The sequence below is a fragment of the Tasmannia lanceolata genome, unplaced genomic scaffold (genome assembly GCF_043159265.1).
Source record: "Tasmannia lanceolata isolate RefF3 unplaced genomic scaffold, GAP_Taslan_0.1 ptg000008l, whole genome shotgun sequence".
NCBI lineage: Eukaryota > Viridiplantae > Streptophyta > Magnoliopsida > Canellales > Winteraceae > Tasmannia > Tasmannia lanceolata.
This window is the reverse complement of record NW_027518685.1, coordinates 24,637,332-24,655,000: the sequence shown is the minus strand read 5'-3', so window position 1 is coordinate 24,655,000 and position 17,669 is coordinate 24,637,332. Positions and strand designations below refer to the sequence as shown.

The 17,669-nt window shown below is 36.7% G+C and overlaps 1 protein-coding gene across 1 annotated transcript; it reads left to right on the top strand.

The window, feature by feature from the left end:
* The first annotated feature begins 3,982 nt into the window (after window positions 1–3,982).
* Window positions 3,983–16,399, top strand: LOC143884932 (eukaryotic translation initiation factor 3 subunit B-like). The gene is made up of 11 exons (XM_077388806.1): window positions 3,983–4,197; window positions 4,728–4,968; window positions 5,391–5,537; window positions 9,415–9,543; window positions 13,370–13,498; window positions 13,589–13,672; window positions 13,760–13,884; window positions 13,980–14,175; window positions 14,259–14,791; window positions 14,867–14,975; window positions 15,866–16,399. Exons 1-11 carry the CDS (start codon window positions 4,076–4,078, stop codon window positions 16,208–16,210), a joined length of 2,160 nt encoding a protein of 719 aa, XP_077244921.1. The 5' UTR covers window positions 3,983–4,075; the 3' UTR covers window positions 16,211–16,399.
* The last annotated feature ends 1,270 nt before the right edge of the window (window positions 16,400–17,669 follow it).

Below are 17,669 nucleotides of genomic sequence, written 5' to 3'. Positions count from 1 at the left end.
GCATAATGTGAATTTAAAACTAATACTAATAGGATTATTTTATAGAAATAATTTAACTAGATAATAAAACAAACCATTTAAAGCCCAATAGTTTACAGTTGTTTCTATTTTTGAAGTTTCCTGTAACGATCCGCCTCACCCTCGTATTGTCCGCTTTGGACCTAGCCCGCTTCCGCTTTTGGGTAAGTCGACGGCTCAGAGGTACAAACACGTTACACGAGAGAGACTATCGCACATTTACCTCTTTCATTTCTTTCATTTCTCATTTTCATTCAAACTTTTCGTGCATATGAAATCCAACATTTTATTTCATTTTCCAGAATGAAACATATTTCATCATTTTGAAACAAATATGATTTGATATTTTTCAAATGTAAACAATGAATATTTGAAGTAAAACGGATAAGAAATATCTGAATAAAACAACATATAATCATATCCCTATCACTTTCATTGAGAAAAGACAGCAGTCGAGTCTAGCTATCACCTGCCTTATTAAACCTGAGAAGTGAGAATTTGAAGATTCTTGACCTTGAAGATGACAACGATCAAGGAGAAGTGATTCTCCTAGCCTTTTCCTTCTTATCCCTCTTCTCCTCCCTTTTCTTTATCTTTCTTTCTTTTCTCTTCCTGGCTGCTCTATTTATAGGAAAAAATGAGAGGAATAGTAACATGTGAATAGTTTGTATGCATAATAAATGTTATTTTTACCCGGTATTACAATATAAATTCGATTTTAATAGAGACTCTTATTGGGGCTAAATTTTTGGTAAAATTAAAGTTTGGAATTTAAGAGAGTAATTTTTAGTAATAAATTTAATGGTAGGAGGAAAACCGATATGAAAGGGGACGATTGTTTTAGTAATTGGCATGGTGACTATTAATTAGGTGAATGTGAAAAATTAAATTAGTAATTAATTTGTGAAAATCCTATTTAGTTTCCTAAAAAGTTGAAAACGTAATTAGTGGGGATCTTAATTAGTTAGGGAAAAGTCAATTCTAGCCGTAGCTGAATGTGGTAGCTATACACGCATCATCTGTGTATAGCACTCCTTCTCTACACCGTATATTAGCATAGCCTAAGACAAATAGTTTCCAATTTACACGGAAATTCGGCATATGTTCTCCTTTAAATCTAGGAAACTTCTAACGCCAAACTTTGGCACGTCTTTTCCTTAATAGAGCGCATAAATCTCGCTTTTATGTCTTTGAAAAGTCAAGCGTGACATCTCTTCCAGTATAGTCTAAATCGTGGACCGTCTCTCGGAAAAGGCATCCATGCTCACGTTTCATCTCTAAAACGTTTGTTCTACTAATAGTCACCTAAAAAATTTCGTTTTATACTTTACTAGAATGAGCGTTTTTCTCTTTCTTAAACGGTGTTATACTGGTATTCAATTATCCAAATGAGTGTTTCATCTTCTCTAACGCACTCATTTGCTTCCCCTAATGGCAATAATGGCAATAATGGTTTTAGAAATGATATAGTTAATTGCTTCAAAAGTGGGCTTACTGTCTCATTTGCAACTATGTCTAACTTAAAACTTTTTTATGCTTCTTCGATGTCAAGTTGTTGTAATGGCTATTTAGAATTTAGCCGCACAAAATATGGCCTGAGGTCAAAATTTTGCACTCATGGTCTTTTTATTTTTAATGAATGATGTTTTTTATTGTTTGACCAGAGTTGCTTCTATTATCAGGTTGCAGAGAAACAGGGTCTCTGTATATAATTTGGATTCAAAAGATAGAAAGTTGGAAGACAAGAATTCCAAATTAGAGGAGAAGATTTTGATTCTAATCATTGAGAATACAATGCTTCGAAAAGTGAATTGAAGATTTCAATTGTAATCAATAGGAATACCATGCTTCGAAAGGTTAACTTTTATGAACAATGCTTCTCTGTGTTTGATCATCTATTAACATGTTGTTGAGAAAAAATGTTCTTTGTAAGGAGATCTATGACTATGATCTGGAATCAAAAGCAAGAGTTGCAAACAAGAAATTACAAATTAGAGAAGTTTTTTTTTTTCTAATTAATGAGAGTACATGCTTCCAGAGTTTAACTTTTATGTACACTATTTGCTCCATGTTTTAATCTCTACTGTTGATTTCCCATATACTTAGGAATGCACTCTTTTGATTGACAGGTCCTTATGAAAACAAGGCCTAAAGTAGTTGAAACTAATGAGCAACAGAATCATCGGTCAGGCAACATATAAGAAAAAAATTCCCATATTTCAAGTTCTGACTCGCTTATCTTTTCCTAGATCTTAAGGAATTTGATAGTAAGCCCCCCTCCTTTACAGCTGCAAGGCATGCCTTTGTTTTAAAGCTCAATTTGTTTATTACTAAGTCTTAGTTCTCATATATTCTCATATTTGCTTAGTCTAATTATATTCTCATTTTTGTTCCTCTTCTATTATGCCATGTAATAGAACCATAATCCAATTGGTCTATATCTATTCTTACTCAAATGGAGTAAATTGTACTGAGCAGGAATCATATGCGGTTGCAATGGAGAAACCAGAGTCTTCTAGGTCCCAATACACCCAATGCCAGATAGCTGCTAAGAAGCACAAGCCAGAAAACACAATATGTGCCTCAACCACACCTTCGTCACTCCAAATACCCGGATTCGTTATAGTTCCTCCTGTGAGACTCCAACCACCCCATGAATTGGTTATCCCTAAACGAGTCATGAAGGGTATAACGAACATACATTGTCTCCACATTGGATCAAGAACTTGGCCCTTACTAATGGAGGGCCTCTCTCACGCCCTTCTTAGTATGGTAAGTCAGGCGCGCCTTACGTGAGAGGGCCCCTCTCACGCCATAAACACCCTATTAGTAAGGGAGAGAGAAATGTTTTGAAAAACGTCCAACATTGAGAAATTAGAGTTTTGGAATCCATTGCATTGCCTGCTCTGCTATTTCTAAGCATATCTATTATTATTACATAATGGAGATAATGAATTCTATATCCACTTGGTGGCCTTCATTTTTTTGATAGATATCAATTTTTCTTTGTGGTTATAAAAAATCAATGCTTTGTGGATTAGCAATGTAATTAACAGAACCCACCAAAAAGCATTTTAATTAATAATTGAGAAAAAACAAAAAATAAGGTAATGGAAATTTGTGTAATGACATTTTCTTTCAAAAATAACATGTATGAACAAAAAGGATATGTCTCAAAGATAAAAAAAATGGTGTCAATGGATGTTGTTTTCTTCTTCTCATTTTCAAACCCCTTGAAAATATTGGTGTGTGATTTGTTTGGGAATAAGGTGAATAAAGGTATCATGCTATTTTTTTTTGTAAATTTAGTGTTGTATTTTATTTTGAATTTATATTCATATTGGTAATTTCTCCCTATTTGGGCTTTATTTTTATTTTTTAAATTTCTTTCTATTTTGGGCTTTAAGATTCGGATGTATTTTTATTCATTTTATTTTGGCTTTATTTTTATTGTTAATTTGTTCCTATCTTGGGCTTTTTTTTTTATGTTTTTGATTTCTTTCTATATTTTGGGCTTAAAGTTTTGGCTGTTTTTTTTTTTTTTTTTTTTGTATTTATATTTATTTTTAATTGTTAATTTCTTCCTAATTTGGGTGTTATCTTCCACTCAACTGTGTAATATTGATTTCTAATCTCTATATTTACAAATATATCTTCCTTATGAATGTATCCTCTTTGTTTTTTTTTCCTATAAATAAGTTATAAAGCAGTTTTTTGCCGTCCCGTGCATCGCATGGGTCTGCAACTAGTTTTAGCTAAATTCCAAACTAAACAGCCTTAAGCAAATCAGTAGAATTACATTCCCTGGTATTTTTCTAAGAAAGAAGGTAACCAAACAGAGCATTAGTGTTAACCAAACACTGGAAAACCGCTTCCTAGGGAAACAATTTTCCAATGAAAAATTTCCAAAACACGCAAATCGGAATTGGGAAAGCATTTTTCTACCTATAAATACCCTAACGCCCTAGGGTTTTCTGTTTCGTTTTGCATCTAACCACGATTTCCTGTAAAAATACCAGTAGGAGTGTTTTTGTTGAGTGTTTCCATCAACTAAACAATGGCGGACGTGATGTCAATGGCGGAAATCGAAGCTACTGCTGCTGGACTCGGGATCGATTTATCTCGAGTCGATTGGGACGCCATCGAGCTTCCTCCAGGCGATGATTTCGACAGCAAAATGTCTAAAACCCTAACCCTAACCCTAACCCTAACTAATTCCTAATTTTTCTTCCGTAAACCCTGGTTTTCAGTTCTTTAAGATTCAAACCATATCCTTAACTAAATTCTCTTTTTTAAAACCTTGTTTTTCAGTTCTATCAGATTCAAATCCTAACCCTAACTAAATCCTCTTTTTTCTTCCTTAAACACTAGTTTTTCAGTTCTCTCAGATTCAAATCCTAACCCTAACTAAATTCTCTTCTTTCACCCATAAAACCTACTTTTTCAGTTCTCTCAGATTCAAACCCTGACCCTAACCCTAACCCTAACTAAATTCTTGTTTTTTTTTTCCTTCCGTAAATCCCAGTTTTTCAGTTCTCTCAGATTCAAACCCTTACCCTAACTAAATTCTCTTTTTTCTTCCGTAAACCCTAGTTTTTCAGTTCTATCAGATTCAAACCCTAACCCTAACTAAATTATATTTTTTCTGTAAACCCTAGTTCTTCAGTTCTCTCAGATTTTGATCTTTTCTATTTTTATTTATCTTGCAGAGATGACGATAAGGATCTCCTCCAGGAGGATAATCTGGAGTTCGAGGGTGGATTTGGAAACATCATAGTCGTCGATAATCTACCTGTTGTTCCTCCAGAGAAATTTGAAAAACTCGAAGGTGTTATTCGCAAGATTTATAGTCAGATTGGCGTAATCAAAGAGGATGGGCTATGGATGCCTGTAAATCCGGAGAGCCAGAAAACCCTAGGATACTGCTTCATCGAATACAATACCCCTCAGGTAATTTTGAAAGCATCGTAGGCCTTGATAAATTGATCTAGTTTATACTTTTTGGAGTATTTTGAATATGCCTTTATATTTTTTCTATATAGATTTATGCTTCTCAATTTCAGGGATTGAAAAGTTGTGATACATTTTTCTTTTGAAAATTTTGGAGGTTTATGGACATATAATCTGTTACCTAAACATCTACTTTATTATTTCAATCGTTTTGTTTTCCTCAAGCGTCCAATTGTATAAAAACACATGTGTCTCTTCTCTACTTTTATATGTTTAACTAAAGATAAAGAAGGATTGTATTTGCGAACTTGTAATTAGGCTCTGGTTTTGATTTATTTATTTTTAATAAAGTATTGTTTTATTGTTTACAAGTACGTTTGGGGTGAGTGGACTATCTATTGATGTGCTGTTTTCTGTTATAGGAAGCAGAGCTTGCAAGGGAGAAAACCAATGGGTACAAGTTGGATAAGGCTCATATTTTTGCCGTTAACTTGTTTGATGACTTTGACAAGTACATGAAAGTTCCAGATGAATGGAAACCTGCTGAAATTAAGCCATACACACCTGGGGTAACTCTCTCTCTCTCTCTCTCTCTCTATATATATATATATATATATATATATATATATATATATATATATATATATATATATATATATATATATATATATATATATATATATATATATATCCATTGATTGCAGGGAATTTTTTTTCTTTCCCCCCCCCCCCCCCCCTTCCCTTTTTTTTATTATAATAAAGTCCATGAAAATTCTATATTTTATGCAAAATAAATGGTGCATGAGCTGGAAAACACATTTTTGTGGCAGTACATGCTCATCGTTCAATGTATAGTAGTCACTTTAAGAAACCTAGAGGTGTAATTGATTGTTGTGCTCATGGGATGTATCTTTAGTATGAGGAGCTTGGTATATTCCGTCTTTTACACAAATAGCCCACTGTCCAATTCTTCTTGGAGCATTCTAATATTTGGTTTCTCTCTGTTCTCAAAGCCTACATGGTTCAAGGAAATGTTGTGTTAGCAATTTATTTTCAGAATCAACTATGTACTAAGTAAAACCTTACATGGTACGTATGTATGCTTGGTTGTATGCATTGCTAGGCTTATAATTGTTGTTTATTTGTTTCTTGCTGAACTTTCATTCATATTTTAGCTTCTTGTCGCTTCAACTTCATTGCTTCGTAGTCCTAAACAAAAGTAGAATGTCGTTCAGAGTGTCGGCTAAATCATAGGTTGGAAGTAAACTCCTTTAAGAGAACAAATTAAGTTTCATAAAATAATATAATCCTTCCAAAAGAGAAAAAAATACCCGGAGAACCACTGGCTGAGTAGCAGAATCCACCGTTTACTAGAAACAACAACAAACTCTAGATTGAACACGGACTTAGGTTGGCATGTCATAACCAAAAGAAAGGTTATAATTGGTTCTTAGAAGCTCACAACCTTGGGCCAAGTATAAACCTCAGCAAATTACCAATGAGTACAAGGAAATTCACTGAAGTGATCACTCAACTATCTGAATGATTTGCAAATCTGGTTGGACTTGCAAATCTTTGGGTACTATCTGAATGATTGATTTTATAGAAAATTCTGAAGCATTAATCTAATATCGTGGCAATCTGAATAATACTCTTATTGTCATAAAGTGGTGCACTCAAAGAAAGAAAGATATCAATGTTGAAAGCCAACGAAGCAACACCACTTCATTGGATGGTGTAGACAGAGATCAATATTCAGACAGAGAACAATATTCTGCTTCTGTTTAGGACTACGGAGCGACACGACCTCATTATTTTTTGAATATTAATATATTGAAGGAAGGAATCGAGAAGGTTCACAAAATACAAAGAAAAGGAAAAAGAAAATACAATTTACGGAGGGAGATAATCAAACCACTCTAAACTAGCCCTGCTCACCCTAGATTTGACAAGGGAATCAGATTCGCCATTTGCCGATCTCCGAATATGTAAGAAAACTGTAGCCAAATCAGAAACATAATCAGAGATATCATCCATAATACTGAGGAATCTCCACGGCGGCGGAGCAGAACCTGAAAGCCACTTTACCACATTTGCCGAGTCCCCTTCTACTATCACCTTGTCCAGGATGAGATTATCTAAATGTAATATTCCGGAAAAAGCCGCTTTTACTTCCGCTTCAGAAGAATCGCTTATACAGATTGGACCGGAAAAAGCCCAAACCACTTCACCTCTATCATTCCTAAGAAGACCACGGAGCGACATGACCTCATTGGATGCGTAGATCAATACTTTGCTTTTGCTGAGGACTTGGAAACCACATCTTGTCTTGCACATGTAAAAAAGCCTCGAGTTGAAGAAGGAAGAGAAGCAGCAGAAAGGAAGAGATTAGGGCAACTCAAGCCCACAAACTATTTTGGAGAAGTAGGAGTTCAAGGCCACCTCATGACATGTCTCCTCCCCTTTGTATTAGTCACAATCCAAATGACAGAATCTCTCATTACGCATAATCAATATTGGCATAAAGGAAACTACTTAAATGACTTATATTCACTGACACAAGTGTATAAAACATGTACAAGTGTACGGCTCAATCAATTCTCATAACTTACGGTGTATCTCAATTATCACTTATACATTATGATATACGAGTGTTACTTCCCACAATCAGACCTCCCGAGGTTGGTCGGTCTTCCTCTCAAGTGGGTGAAGTAGTAAAAGTCTCTTGCAGGGAGTCCAGGGACAGCGTTATGGAAGAATTGTTTTGGCATATGCAGATCCCAATGGTGATGCGCCTGAGGCAGAAGTTGGAGTTGTGTGTAACACGGTTAAGCTTGCTTGTGATGTTCGGCCAATATTTGGCTAAGAGGAATCCATTCCTTTGTGGAGGTTAAGCTTGCTTATTTTCATAGAGGGAAGGAGGGAGGGGTTCTTATGTATTGTTAAGGGCAGATTTTGAGGCATATCATTTGGTGGACAAGCAAGCGCCACTGTGGAAGATCAAGGCATATCATTTGGTGAATGATTGGCAGCACCACTGGAGCTGCCTCAAAATAAATTTTGATGATGCATGTATTGGCAACACATGTCTGATCGGTGTGGGAGGTATCATTCAGGCCACTTGGGGGAGGTCACACTGGCATTTTTGGGGCAGTTAGGAATTGGGGATCAAATGTGGCCGGGGGGGGGGGGGGGTAAATGTCTTAAGAGGGTCCCTTCTTTGTAGAAAGTGAATTTTATAAATTGGGTTTTGAAAACAATTGGTTTGCTTCATCCCATTGCTAATCTGGTGGAAGAAAATTTTGATTCTGCTAATCAACTAAAATGTTTCCTTTCGGTATATTCTTTTAGAATCCAATTCTGAAGTGGCCTATTTGACTACGGAGGGGACTAGGAGCTTGTTGTAGAGACATTTTTCCTTTTCCTTTCGGATTTTGTTTGTTCTTTTCAGTTGACTTTCTTGGCAAATTTTCTATTTCACTTCATTTTAGTCATACCATTTTAATTATCATGTGAAAAAACCTAATTGAATCTGAAATATTACCTGTCATCTGTAACGCAATGAGATTTATTGTCTCTCCATAATACAAGAATCTCTGTTTCAAATTCTCAATTGTGATTACGTATGCTTGCTTGCCCGACTTAAGTGAAGAGGACATGGTGATCATTATTTGAGAAAAACTAAATGATATTTTTTTTGAAAGGTAACTTTTTTGTTAAGAAAAAGATACAACAACATACACACAACAGGGACAAGACATCCCAAAGAGTGTTTCCAGTAGGAACGCCCAAACAGCCCATCCCTAACCATCAAAAGTCCACATTTACGTCATCTAGAGCTGATTTTACAGTCTCCACCACTTCGTTTTCCACTCCTTTAGCCAATTGTCTACCTGTTCATTTGCTGACATCTTCATTTGATGGAAATCAGGCCTATTTTTAAAACTAGATCCTTAATTTCTGAAATAATGTCTGCTAACTTCCACGGTCCTATTTGAGAAAAGGTCAATGATACTAGAAATGATTTATCTGGAAATTTGGGTGTATTGCACACTAGTGATTCTTCTGAGTTTAACATGGCTGTTATTGAATAAATGTTAATCATTAAAAGTCCACCTTTACGTCATCTAGAGCTGATTTACAATCTCCACCACTTCGTTTTCCACTCCTTTAGCCAATCGTCTACTTGTTCATTTGCTGACATCTTCATTTGATGGAAATCAGGCCTATTTTTAAAACTAGATCCTTAATTTCTGAAATAATGTCCGCTAACTTCCACGGCCCTATTTGAGAAAAGGTCAATGATACTTGAAATGATTTATCTGGAAATTTGGGTGTATTGCACACTAGTGATTCTTCTGAGTTTAACATGGCTGTTATTGAATAAATATTAATCATGCTTCCTGCATGCTTATTATTGTTGTGCTTATTTGTGTATGGTTACAGGAAAATTTACAACAGTGGCTGACTGATGAAAAAGCTAGAGACCAGTTTGTCATTCGTGCAAGTTCTGATACCGAAGTTTTGTGGAATGACCCCAGGCAGTTGAAGCCTGAACTGGTTTACCGTCGTGCTGTAAGTGAATTTCAATTTCAATTTTTTTTTTCCGCAAGTAGTGCAAAGTTGGATTCTAGTTCTCTTTTTTATGATATGGTATCCACTAACTCACGCATAGGAGTTGACGATAGCGAGATCATAGCTAGGCGAGTGAAATAGGTATGATTAAGGTAAATTCGACTTATGAGTGAGAGTTTCTGACTTGACTTGCTCCTGACTTCCTATCAAAATGATTGTGTATGTGCAATTGTCAATTCCACTGTGGGGAGTACAATTAGTTATCCCATTGGAAGTGTATTAGTTAGGTACTACATGTTCCTGCTGCAGAGATATGATCACCATCGTACATTTCTTAATTGCACTGCTGGAATTGTTCTTAATTATTTCTTTAAAGTGTATATAATAGCAGGTGATTCAAATATGATCCAGTGAATAATGCATGTAAGCTGCCTTTGGTTTCCAAATCGATTCCCACAAAGGAATTATGTAAATGATAGTTGTGATTGTTGTGCCACATCATTATCCCATATATGTGAGTATTTACAACAATTGGGTACACCGTACACTAGCCATCCTTTGAAGAATATCAGCTTATTGATAGACTCTCTGGATTATTAGGGTTAGATCCTGACGTTCTACTTTAGATCATGGCTGTTCTTCTTTGTCCATTAATATCTTGAATATTATATGATTTCATTTTGCTTTATGTTAACCATTTAGACAGTTATCTGCCAACCCAATCTTTAGGTATGGACATTGTAATTTTGAACAAATTGAAACTGGCATGTATCTAGATGGAATGTTATCATTTGGTAAGTGAAGCGTATGCTTCATTCCCTTGCAAAAAAGGTGCTCATTTCACTTTTCGTTTGCTTTCTATTCTCTTACCAATATGTAGGTTCAATATTCTGGATCATAGATATGGCTTCTGTTTTTGGATGTATCTTGTCTGACTAAAACTTTCGTAAGTAGCATCCCAGTGCCATTTATAGGTTCAATTTGGTTGCTTTTCTGAATGGCCTCTTCTGTCGACTTAACAACTCATCACTGTTGCCCATATGCATTAGACAAGATGAAGACTGAAGTTGTTACCCTTTGTCTATTTGTCTTTTATTCTTCAAAAGACACTCAAATTAATGCATATTTTTTCTTGTCTTCTGTTTTTTCCTTTACCTTCCTGAGTTTGTCCCAGCCCAAAGAACTCAGAATTGGTTGGGTAAATAAAACTGAGAGAGAAAATAAATTTCTCCCTGGCTTTTCCTTTTCCTTGAGAGTTTATGTAAAATTCATTCTCTATGTCCTGCATTTCTTCTTGATTTGTGGGATCTCGTTGGACCAGATTGGGAATACGATTAATTTTCATGGCTATTGTTGCGCTGTGGGCTGCAATGATCCAGGCATCTAGAGATATCCTTTATTTTGTTGAGCAGAGCTTCCATTTGTGCTAGGTTACTTAATGTGATTCTTTTTTTCTCTCTCTCTTTTATGTACTACACTAAGCAAACCACGCTCGTTTCGATTAAATCATTGGAGAGGAGAGAAATCAGTTATTGGTCAGAGTCATTGAAAACATGAAACAAGTATGGTGTCTCCACCATTGGTTATCAGACGACATATATAGCTTTCCGGGATTCGATTTAGAGTCCATGCGGGTGACCGGATCAAATGATAATTTGTGAGTAGAAACTACATTAATGGAGTAATTTCCTAACCTTTTCAGGGTAGCCTCTAATGAATATGCCTTTGTCAAGGATTGCTTTGAGTGGGTGGAGGGTAGAATCTCATGGAAGGTGAATTTCAGGCACAACCAAGGTTTTAAATCTCGGTTTCGGTACGAAATTTCGGACGAAATCTTGTAAAAATTTCACCGAAATTTCGGAAATTTCCGAAACGTTTCGGGGAAGTTTGGTACTTTTCCGACTCACTATGAATTTTGTTTCGTTTTCCACCGAAACCGAAATATTTTGGCCGAAACGAAACGTTTCGGCCGAAATTTAAAACCATGGGCACAACTCCTTTGACAGAGATTTTGATGAAGTAGCTTCGCTTCGGGGAATATAGGAATCCCTCTACATTAAAAATATGGTACGGATAAAAGGGTTTATATTTGGAACTCCTCCGGGGTATTCACATTCAAATCATTTTGCCATTAGATCGTTCCTAGCTATGTAACCTCGCCTCTAGTCAAAGTGTGGAATCTAGGCAGCGAAGTGTGGAGTCAAAACCATAGTAGATTCGGTTTGATATGGGTCTTTCTAACTTGCCTTATCCACCTCTTAGAGTGCTAGTACTTTTCTCCTTGGCGGCAGAAGGGGAAAATGCTTTGTAATGTGGTATTGTTGGCGGGTTCTATAGAAGGAAAGAAATGCACAGGTCTTCAAAGGATTGGTCTTCAAAGAAGTGCAATCATGTTAACCATTTCATGTGCAAGGATTCTTCTCAGCTTTAGGTTCCTCCTTTGATTTATATGGTATGGGTGGAGAGAGATTTGTGCAAGAAGCAACCTAGCTATTACTCCATCCCTCGGTAAAGTATGGGCAATCCAGGGCCCGCGTTCCACTAAATGGGATCTTTCAGGCCGAATTGAGCGGAGGTAAGGGTGGTTCTACAGGTATAAGGATAATAGACAAGCGAGACCTGAGCAACTTGATAGTCGAGGAAGATTCCCTCAATGTCATCCGTTGGCTCGTTGGGAGCTATGTCACAAATATTTCCGGATACTTTCAAAATATAGTGTTTTTATCGCGAGATTTGATAAAATGACAAAATCCCGAACTAATCCCGAAATTAAAAAAATGTAGCGATATTTTCGGTTTTATTATAAATATCCGATATTTTTACGATATTTTTTCTTAAATTTAATATTTTTATATATTTTTCAATAATTTTATTTTACCGTTTATTTCCCGATATAAACCTGAAAAATTTAATAAAAATTAATATATCTCGAGATTTTCCCTTGCCGAGAGATTCCCGAGAACGACATTTGTGACATAGGTTGGGAGTCACTTCCATCCACGGAGATTTACCCACTGGTTTGACGAGATTCAGGAACGAGTAGCAGGGCACCCCATATCTTTTCATCATGTGCGTTGTTCCGCTAATAGCGACGCTGACAGATTGGCTAGATCGACATTGTCTAGATCGGCAGCTGATAGAGATTCATTGATCTTTGATTTCCTCCCTCGTTGAGGTTTCTGATACACTTATGCTCCGTATCTTTTCTTTGGTCGTTGCACCTTTGTTTTGACCACCTCGGTTGTGAGTTGGCTTCCCTCATTTTTTTAAATGATAAAATCTCTTATCATTCCAAAAAAAAATACTACCCTAAAAGTTTATATACTTATTCCATTTTTCTGTGATAGCCTAGATTCTCTCAGCAACCTACTGTCGGTTGAAGTTAAATTGAAAGCAGAGGTGATCAGTTACTGGTCGAATGCTCTTACACATACGGGTTATAGAGAGGTCTGTAATATATGGAGCCCTCCTCCATCCATGCAATAATTATGTTGTTTATTTATTTTAATTTAAAAACTACTTGCTTAATCACGTGTCATTTGTTTTGTTTATCTTTGTAGTTTTCATTTTGCTGTCGAGTCCAGTGCTTACTTTCATGACTCTGCTTAGCTGTTTATTTTTCGGTAGCTGATATTAAAAAAAAATGCTTGTTCTGTTGTTGACTTAAACCTTCACTCTAATGTTGCCACAAAAACAGTTATTAATGTGTTGATGTGGTGCAACCGGGAGGCCTGTTCAGCAGCTCTATATGATGGGCGTATCTACATGTAGTAGCTCTGTTATTTTTGTATCATGAGTTATTAAATCTTGTTTTTTTATTTGGCAGTTCTGGACTGAGAGTTTTGTGCAGTGGTCTCCACTTGGGACATACTTAGCTACAGTTCATAGGCAGGGTGCTGCAGTTTGGGGAGGTGCGGCCACTTTCAACCGCCTCATGCGCTATGCTCATCCCCAGGTTATTTTCTGCTCTTAGTTTTATATTTTGATTAATCTGTTTGGCTTTTTCCCCCTATTATAATATATAGCTGCTTTGGGTTAATAACAGGTTAAACTTATCGATTTCTCACCTGGGGAGAAATACTTGGTTACATATAGCAGTCATGAACCAAGCAATCCTCGTGACACGCATGTAAGCAATCTTTCTGTTTGAGTTGAGTCTTATTTTGATCTGCCGATCTGAGCCGTTTTTCTTATGAGCATCTACTTATGTTTTCAGAGGGTGGTTCTGAATATTTTCGATGCAAGAACTGGGAAAGTAATGCGAGATTTTAAAGGAAATGCGGATGAATTTGCAACTGGTGGAACTGGGGGCGTTTCTGGTGTGTCCTGGCCTGTATTTAGGTAATTTTATTTACTCTATAACTCTGTTTACGTGTGTTTGTAGTTCTACTTCTACATCTTCTGATGGATGCATGCATATATGTATTTTTTTTCAGATGGGGCGGTGGAAAGGACAGTTATTTTGCAAGAATTGGGAAAAATGTGATCTCTGTTTATGAAACTGAGACTTTCAGTCTTATTGACAAGAAGTCTCTAAGGGTGGAAAATGTGTTAGACTTCAGTTGGTCGCCAGCCGATCCGATACTTGCACTCTTTGTTCCAGAGCTTGGTGGCGGAAATCAACCCGCTAGGGTAAGTGGGCGCTTTTCAAGCAAATGGGAAATGTCGGAATGTTTTTTGTCGCTATTCATTATGTTGACTATGTTTCTTCACAGGTAAGCCTTGTTCAAATTCCTGGCAAAGAGGAACTGAGACAGAAAAACCTCTTCAGTGTTAGCGACTGCAAAATGTATTGGCAAAGTAACGGGGAGTACCTTGCCGTTAAGGTTGATAGATACACGAAGACAAAGAAAAGCACTTACACTGGCTTTGAGCTTTTCCGCATTAAAGAACGAGATATCCCGATCGAGGTATTGGAGCTCGAGAACAAGAATGACAAGATTGTTGCCTTCGCTTGGGAGCCCAAGGGTCACAGGTTTGCAGTTATCCACGGAGATAGCCCAAGGCCCGACATAAGTTTCTACTCAATGAAAACCACCCACCACACGGGTCGAGTCTCAAAGCTGACAACTCTCAAAGGGAAGCAAGCTAATGCTCTTTATTGGTCTCCTGCGGGTCGTTTCATTATTCTTGCAGGGTTGAAGGGTTTTAATGGTCAGTTGGAGTTTTACAATGTTGATGAGCTCGAGACTATGGCCACTGGCGAGCATTTCATGGCAACTGATATTGAATGGGATCCGACTGGAAGGTATGTGTTTCCCATTTATTTAGGCTGATGGGTTCTTTAGAAGAACATGAAGAGCAATGTCTTTGATCTTTGTAGGTATGTTGCAACCTCGGTTACTTCAGTTCATGAGATGGAGAATGGATTTAACATCTGGTCCTTCAATGGCAAGCTACTTTACAGGATTCCAAGGGATCATTTCTATCAGGTAAATAAACAGTCTTTCGTGGAAAGCTATTGAAGCCATGGTTTTAAATTTCCACCAAAATCGACACTAAGGGGCCGTTTGAATACGCGGATTTTAGAATCTTGGATTTCCTCAAAATCTCCTGTATGGGAGACGAAAGAAGGAGACCATCCGTTGTTTTCTGATTTCTTGCCTTTCTTTCCGTCGAGCAAGAGAGTAGATCGTCCCTGATGCAGATTGTAGGCTTTCTCCTCTTCTCCTCCTTTTCTCCTCTTTCTTCTATTTCTCTTCCCCGGTCCTACATCAGTCCTGTGTTTCCAGGTTTTAGAAATCTCATGATGGGGGGGAGAGATTTCTAAAACCTGGATTTCTTACTTAAAATCCAGGATAATGGATTGTAAAATCCAGAATTTTACACTGCTTTCAAACTGAAACCCGGATTCAAAAATCAACATATCCAAACAGCCCCTAAATGACCGAAATGTTTTCGTTTCCATCCCCACCAAAACCAAAACTGAAACCGAAACAACCGAAATGCATAAACCAAAATTGTAAGTGCTATTGTGGTATATTATATGATCATGTATTACACAATTATATTTATATGAATTGCATGCGAAATGTGGTGCATGTATTATGTATAAGTTTTTATATGAATTACATGTACTAAATTATCAGACATGCTCGACGGTGCATGTCACTTGGTGTTCAATATTTTATGGTTTTAAAGTATATTTGTGCTTATTTCTAGCGTTTATTGAGATTTCATCTTTAAATTCTATCATTTGCATATATTTCAATTTGTTTTGGTGATTTCTGAGATTGAAACTGAAATTCAAAACCTTGATTGAAGCAATGTATGCAATTGTACTAAGGTCTTCTTTCGTCTTTTGTGAATGTTAATCAAACAGTTCTTGTGGCGTCCAAGGCCACTATCATTCTTGACTCCAGAGAAGGAGGAAGAGATTGCAAAGAACTTGAAGAAATATAGTAAAAAGTATGAGGCCGAGGATCAGGATGTGTCAATGCTTCTGAGCGAACAGGATCGCGAGAAAAGGAAGCAGTTGCTGGAAGAATGGGAGAGATGGGTGAAGCACTGGAAGCAATTGCATGAGGAAGAGAAAGCATACAGGCAAACATTGAGGGATGGTGAAGTGAGTGATGAAGAAGAAGAATATGAGGCCAAAGAAGTGGAAGTGGAGGAGGTGTTAGATGTTACAGAAGAGATAGTCTCTTATGAGTTTGATCAGGAGTAAAGAGGAGTAGACATCCTTTATTTTGAATTTTTGATTGAAATGTCCTACTTGTAACTTATCCAGCTGGGATATTTGTTTCAATCCCTATTTTCACAGTGCAGACTATTTTTCTCAGACATTTTGTTATTATTCTTCATGGGTTCTTCTATTTTTAAATGATAACTCTGCTAGCATGTTCTAATGGCGGCATTACTCTCTTTTAAACATAGAAATGAAAATAAAGAGATTTCCAAATCCAAGCTTATCCTTCACCATAAGGGTAGCAACTCAAGTTTTATTTTATACCAGGTAATTTTCTGCTGAAAAATTGCATAACTAAGAGTAAAAAGCATAAAATTACTAAAATCTCCGGATGAAATTCAATGAGTTGAAATGGCCATAGTGAAAGTTGTTTGTTCTAATTGCATGTAAAATAGGCGTAAAACAAAAATTACGCCGGTTTTCGAAATAGAAAATGAGCCTTAACTTTGTTTTAGGCCCATTTTACATGTTCTAATTGAATGTAAAATAGTCGTAAAACAAAAATTACTGCGGTTTTCGCAATAGAAAATGAGCCTAAACTTTGTTTTAGGCCCATTTTACATCCAAAGAAATAAAGCTAGGGAAAGTAGTTTAGGGTGTGTTAGGTCATTCAAAAAAAAAAAAAAACTCATTTTTTAGAAGCACACAAGGAGACAGACAGGGTTTTATTATGCTTCTAAGGGATTTGGGTTTTCATCCATGGATGTCAAAGTAGCTTGAAGAGCCTTTGGAAGGGTTGCTAAGGAAGCCCTTTTAACAATAGTTCCTGAATACAACCTCAAACTAAAATCCATTCATTTGATGCCATCCCAGGGTTAGCCCAATTGGGTCCATATTAGATGCTGATCACAGATCTCATTTTCAAGATCGTGATCAATGGTCTAGAATCATCCGATTACAGTGGGACCAAGAGAAATAAGCCTGATTTATGGCTGCCAACAATATCGGTCCACGTGGCAATGGGTCAATCTATGGGATGATTGTTTTTGGGAAATGTTATCAGCACTACTGTATTTTGATGATCCCACTCCTCATTTTATTAAAAGTACGGTATGGCCCGCACCATAGGACGATCCTAACACTCTATAGATCGGAGGGTTAGGATCAACCTATGGAAATAATTTTTGGGGCACAGCCCATTTAGGGTGTGGCCCATCTAATGGACGGTTTGGATCATCTTATGGTGCTGGCCATACCGTACTTTTAATAAAGTGAAGAGTGCGATCATCAAAATACAGCAGTGCTGATAACATTTCCCTTGTTTTCTGTTTCTTTGGATGTAAAACCGGGCATAAAATTTAAGCCCAAATTAGCACTAAAAAATTAGTAAAATTTTGAGTCCATTTTACATCCAAAGAAGAAAAGACAAGATTTTATACAGTGTAAGCCCTCATAGTCCCTTATTTTTCTAGAAGTACTGTACGGTCCACATTATAGG

Excerpts from the sequence above, each read along its gene's own strand:
- LOC143884932 (XM_077388806.1), top strand. The coding sequence starts at position 4,076 with ATGGCGGACGTGATGTCAATGGCGGAAATCGAAGCTACTGCTGCTGGA. Across the intron at positions 13,673-13,759 it reads GCAATCCTCGTGACACGCAT|AGGGTGGTTCTGAATATTTT; the intron begins GTAAGCAATCTT and ends TTATGTTTTCAG. Across the intron at positions 14,976-15,865 it reads CAAGGGATCATTTCTATCAG|TTCTTGTGGCGTCCAAGGCC; the intron begins GTAAATAAACAG and ends TTAATCAAACAG.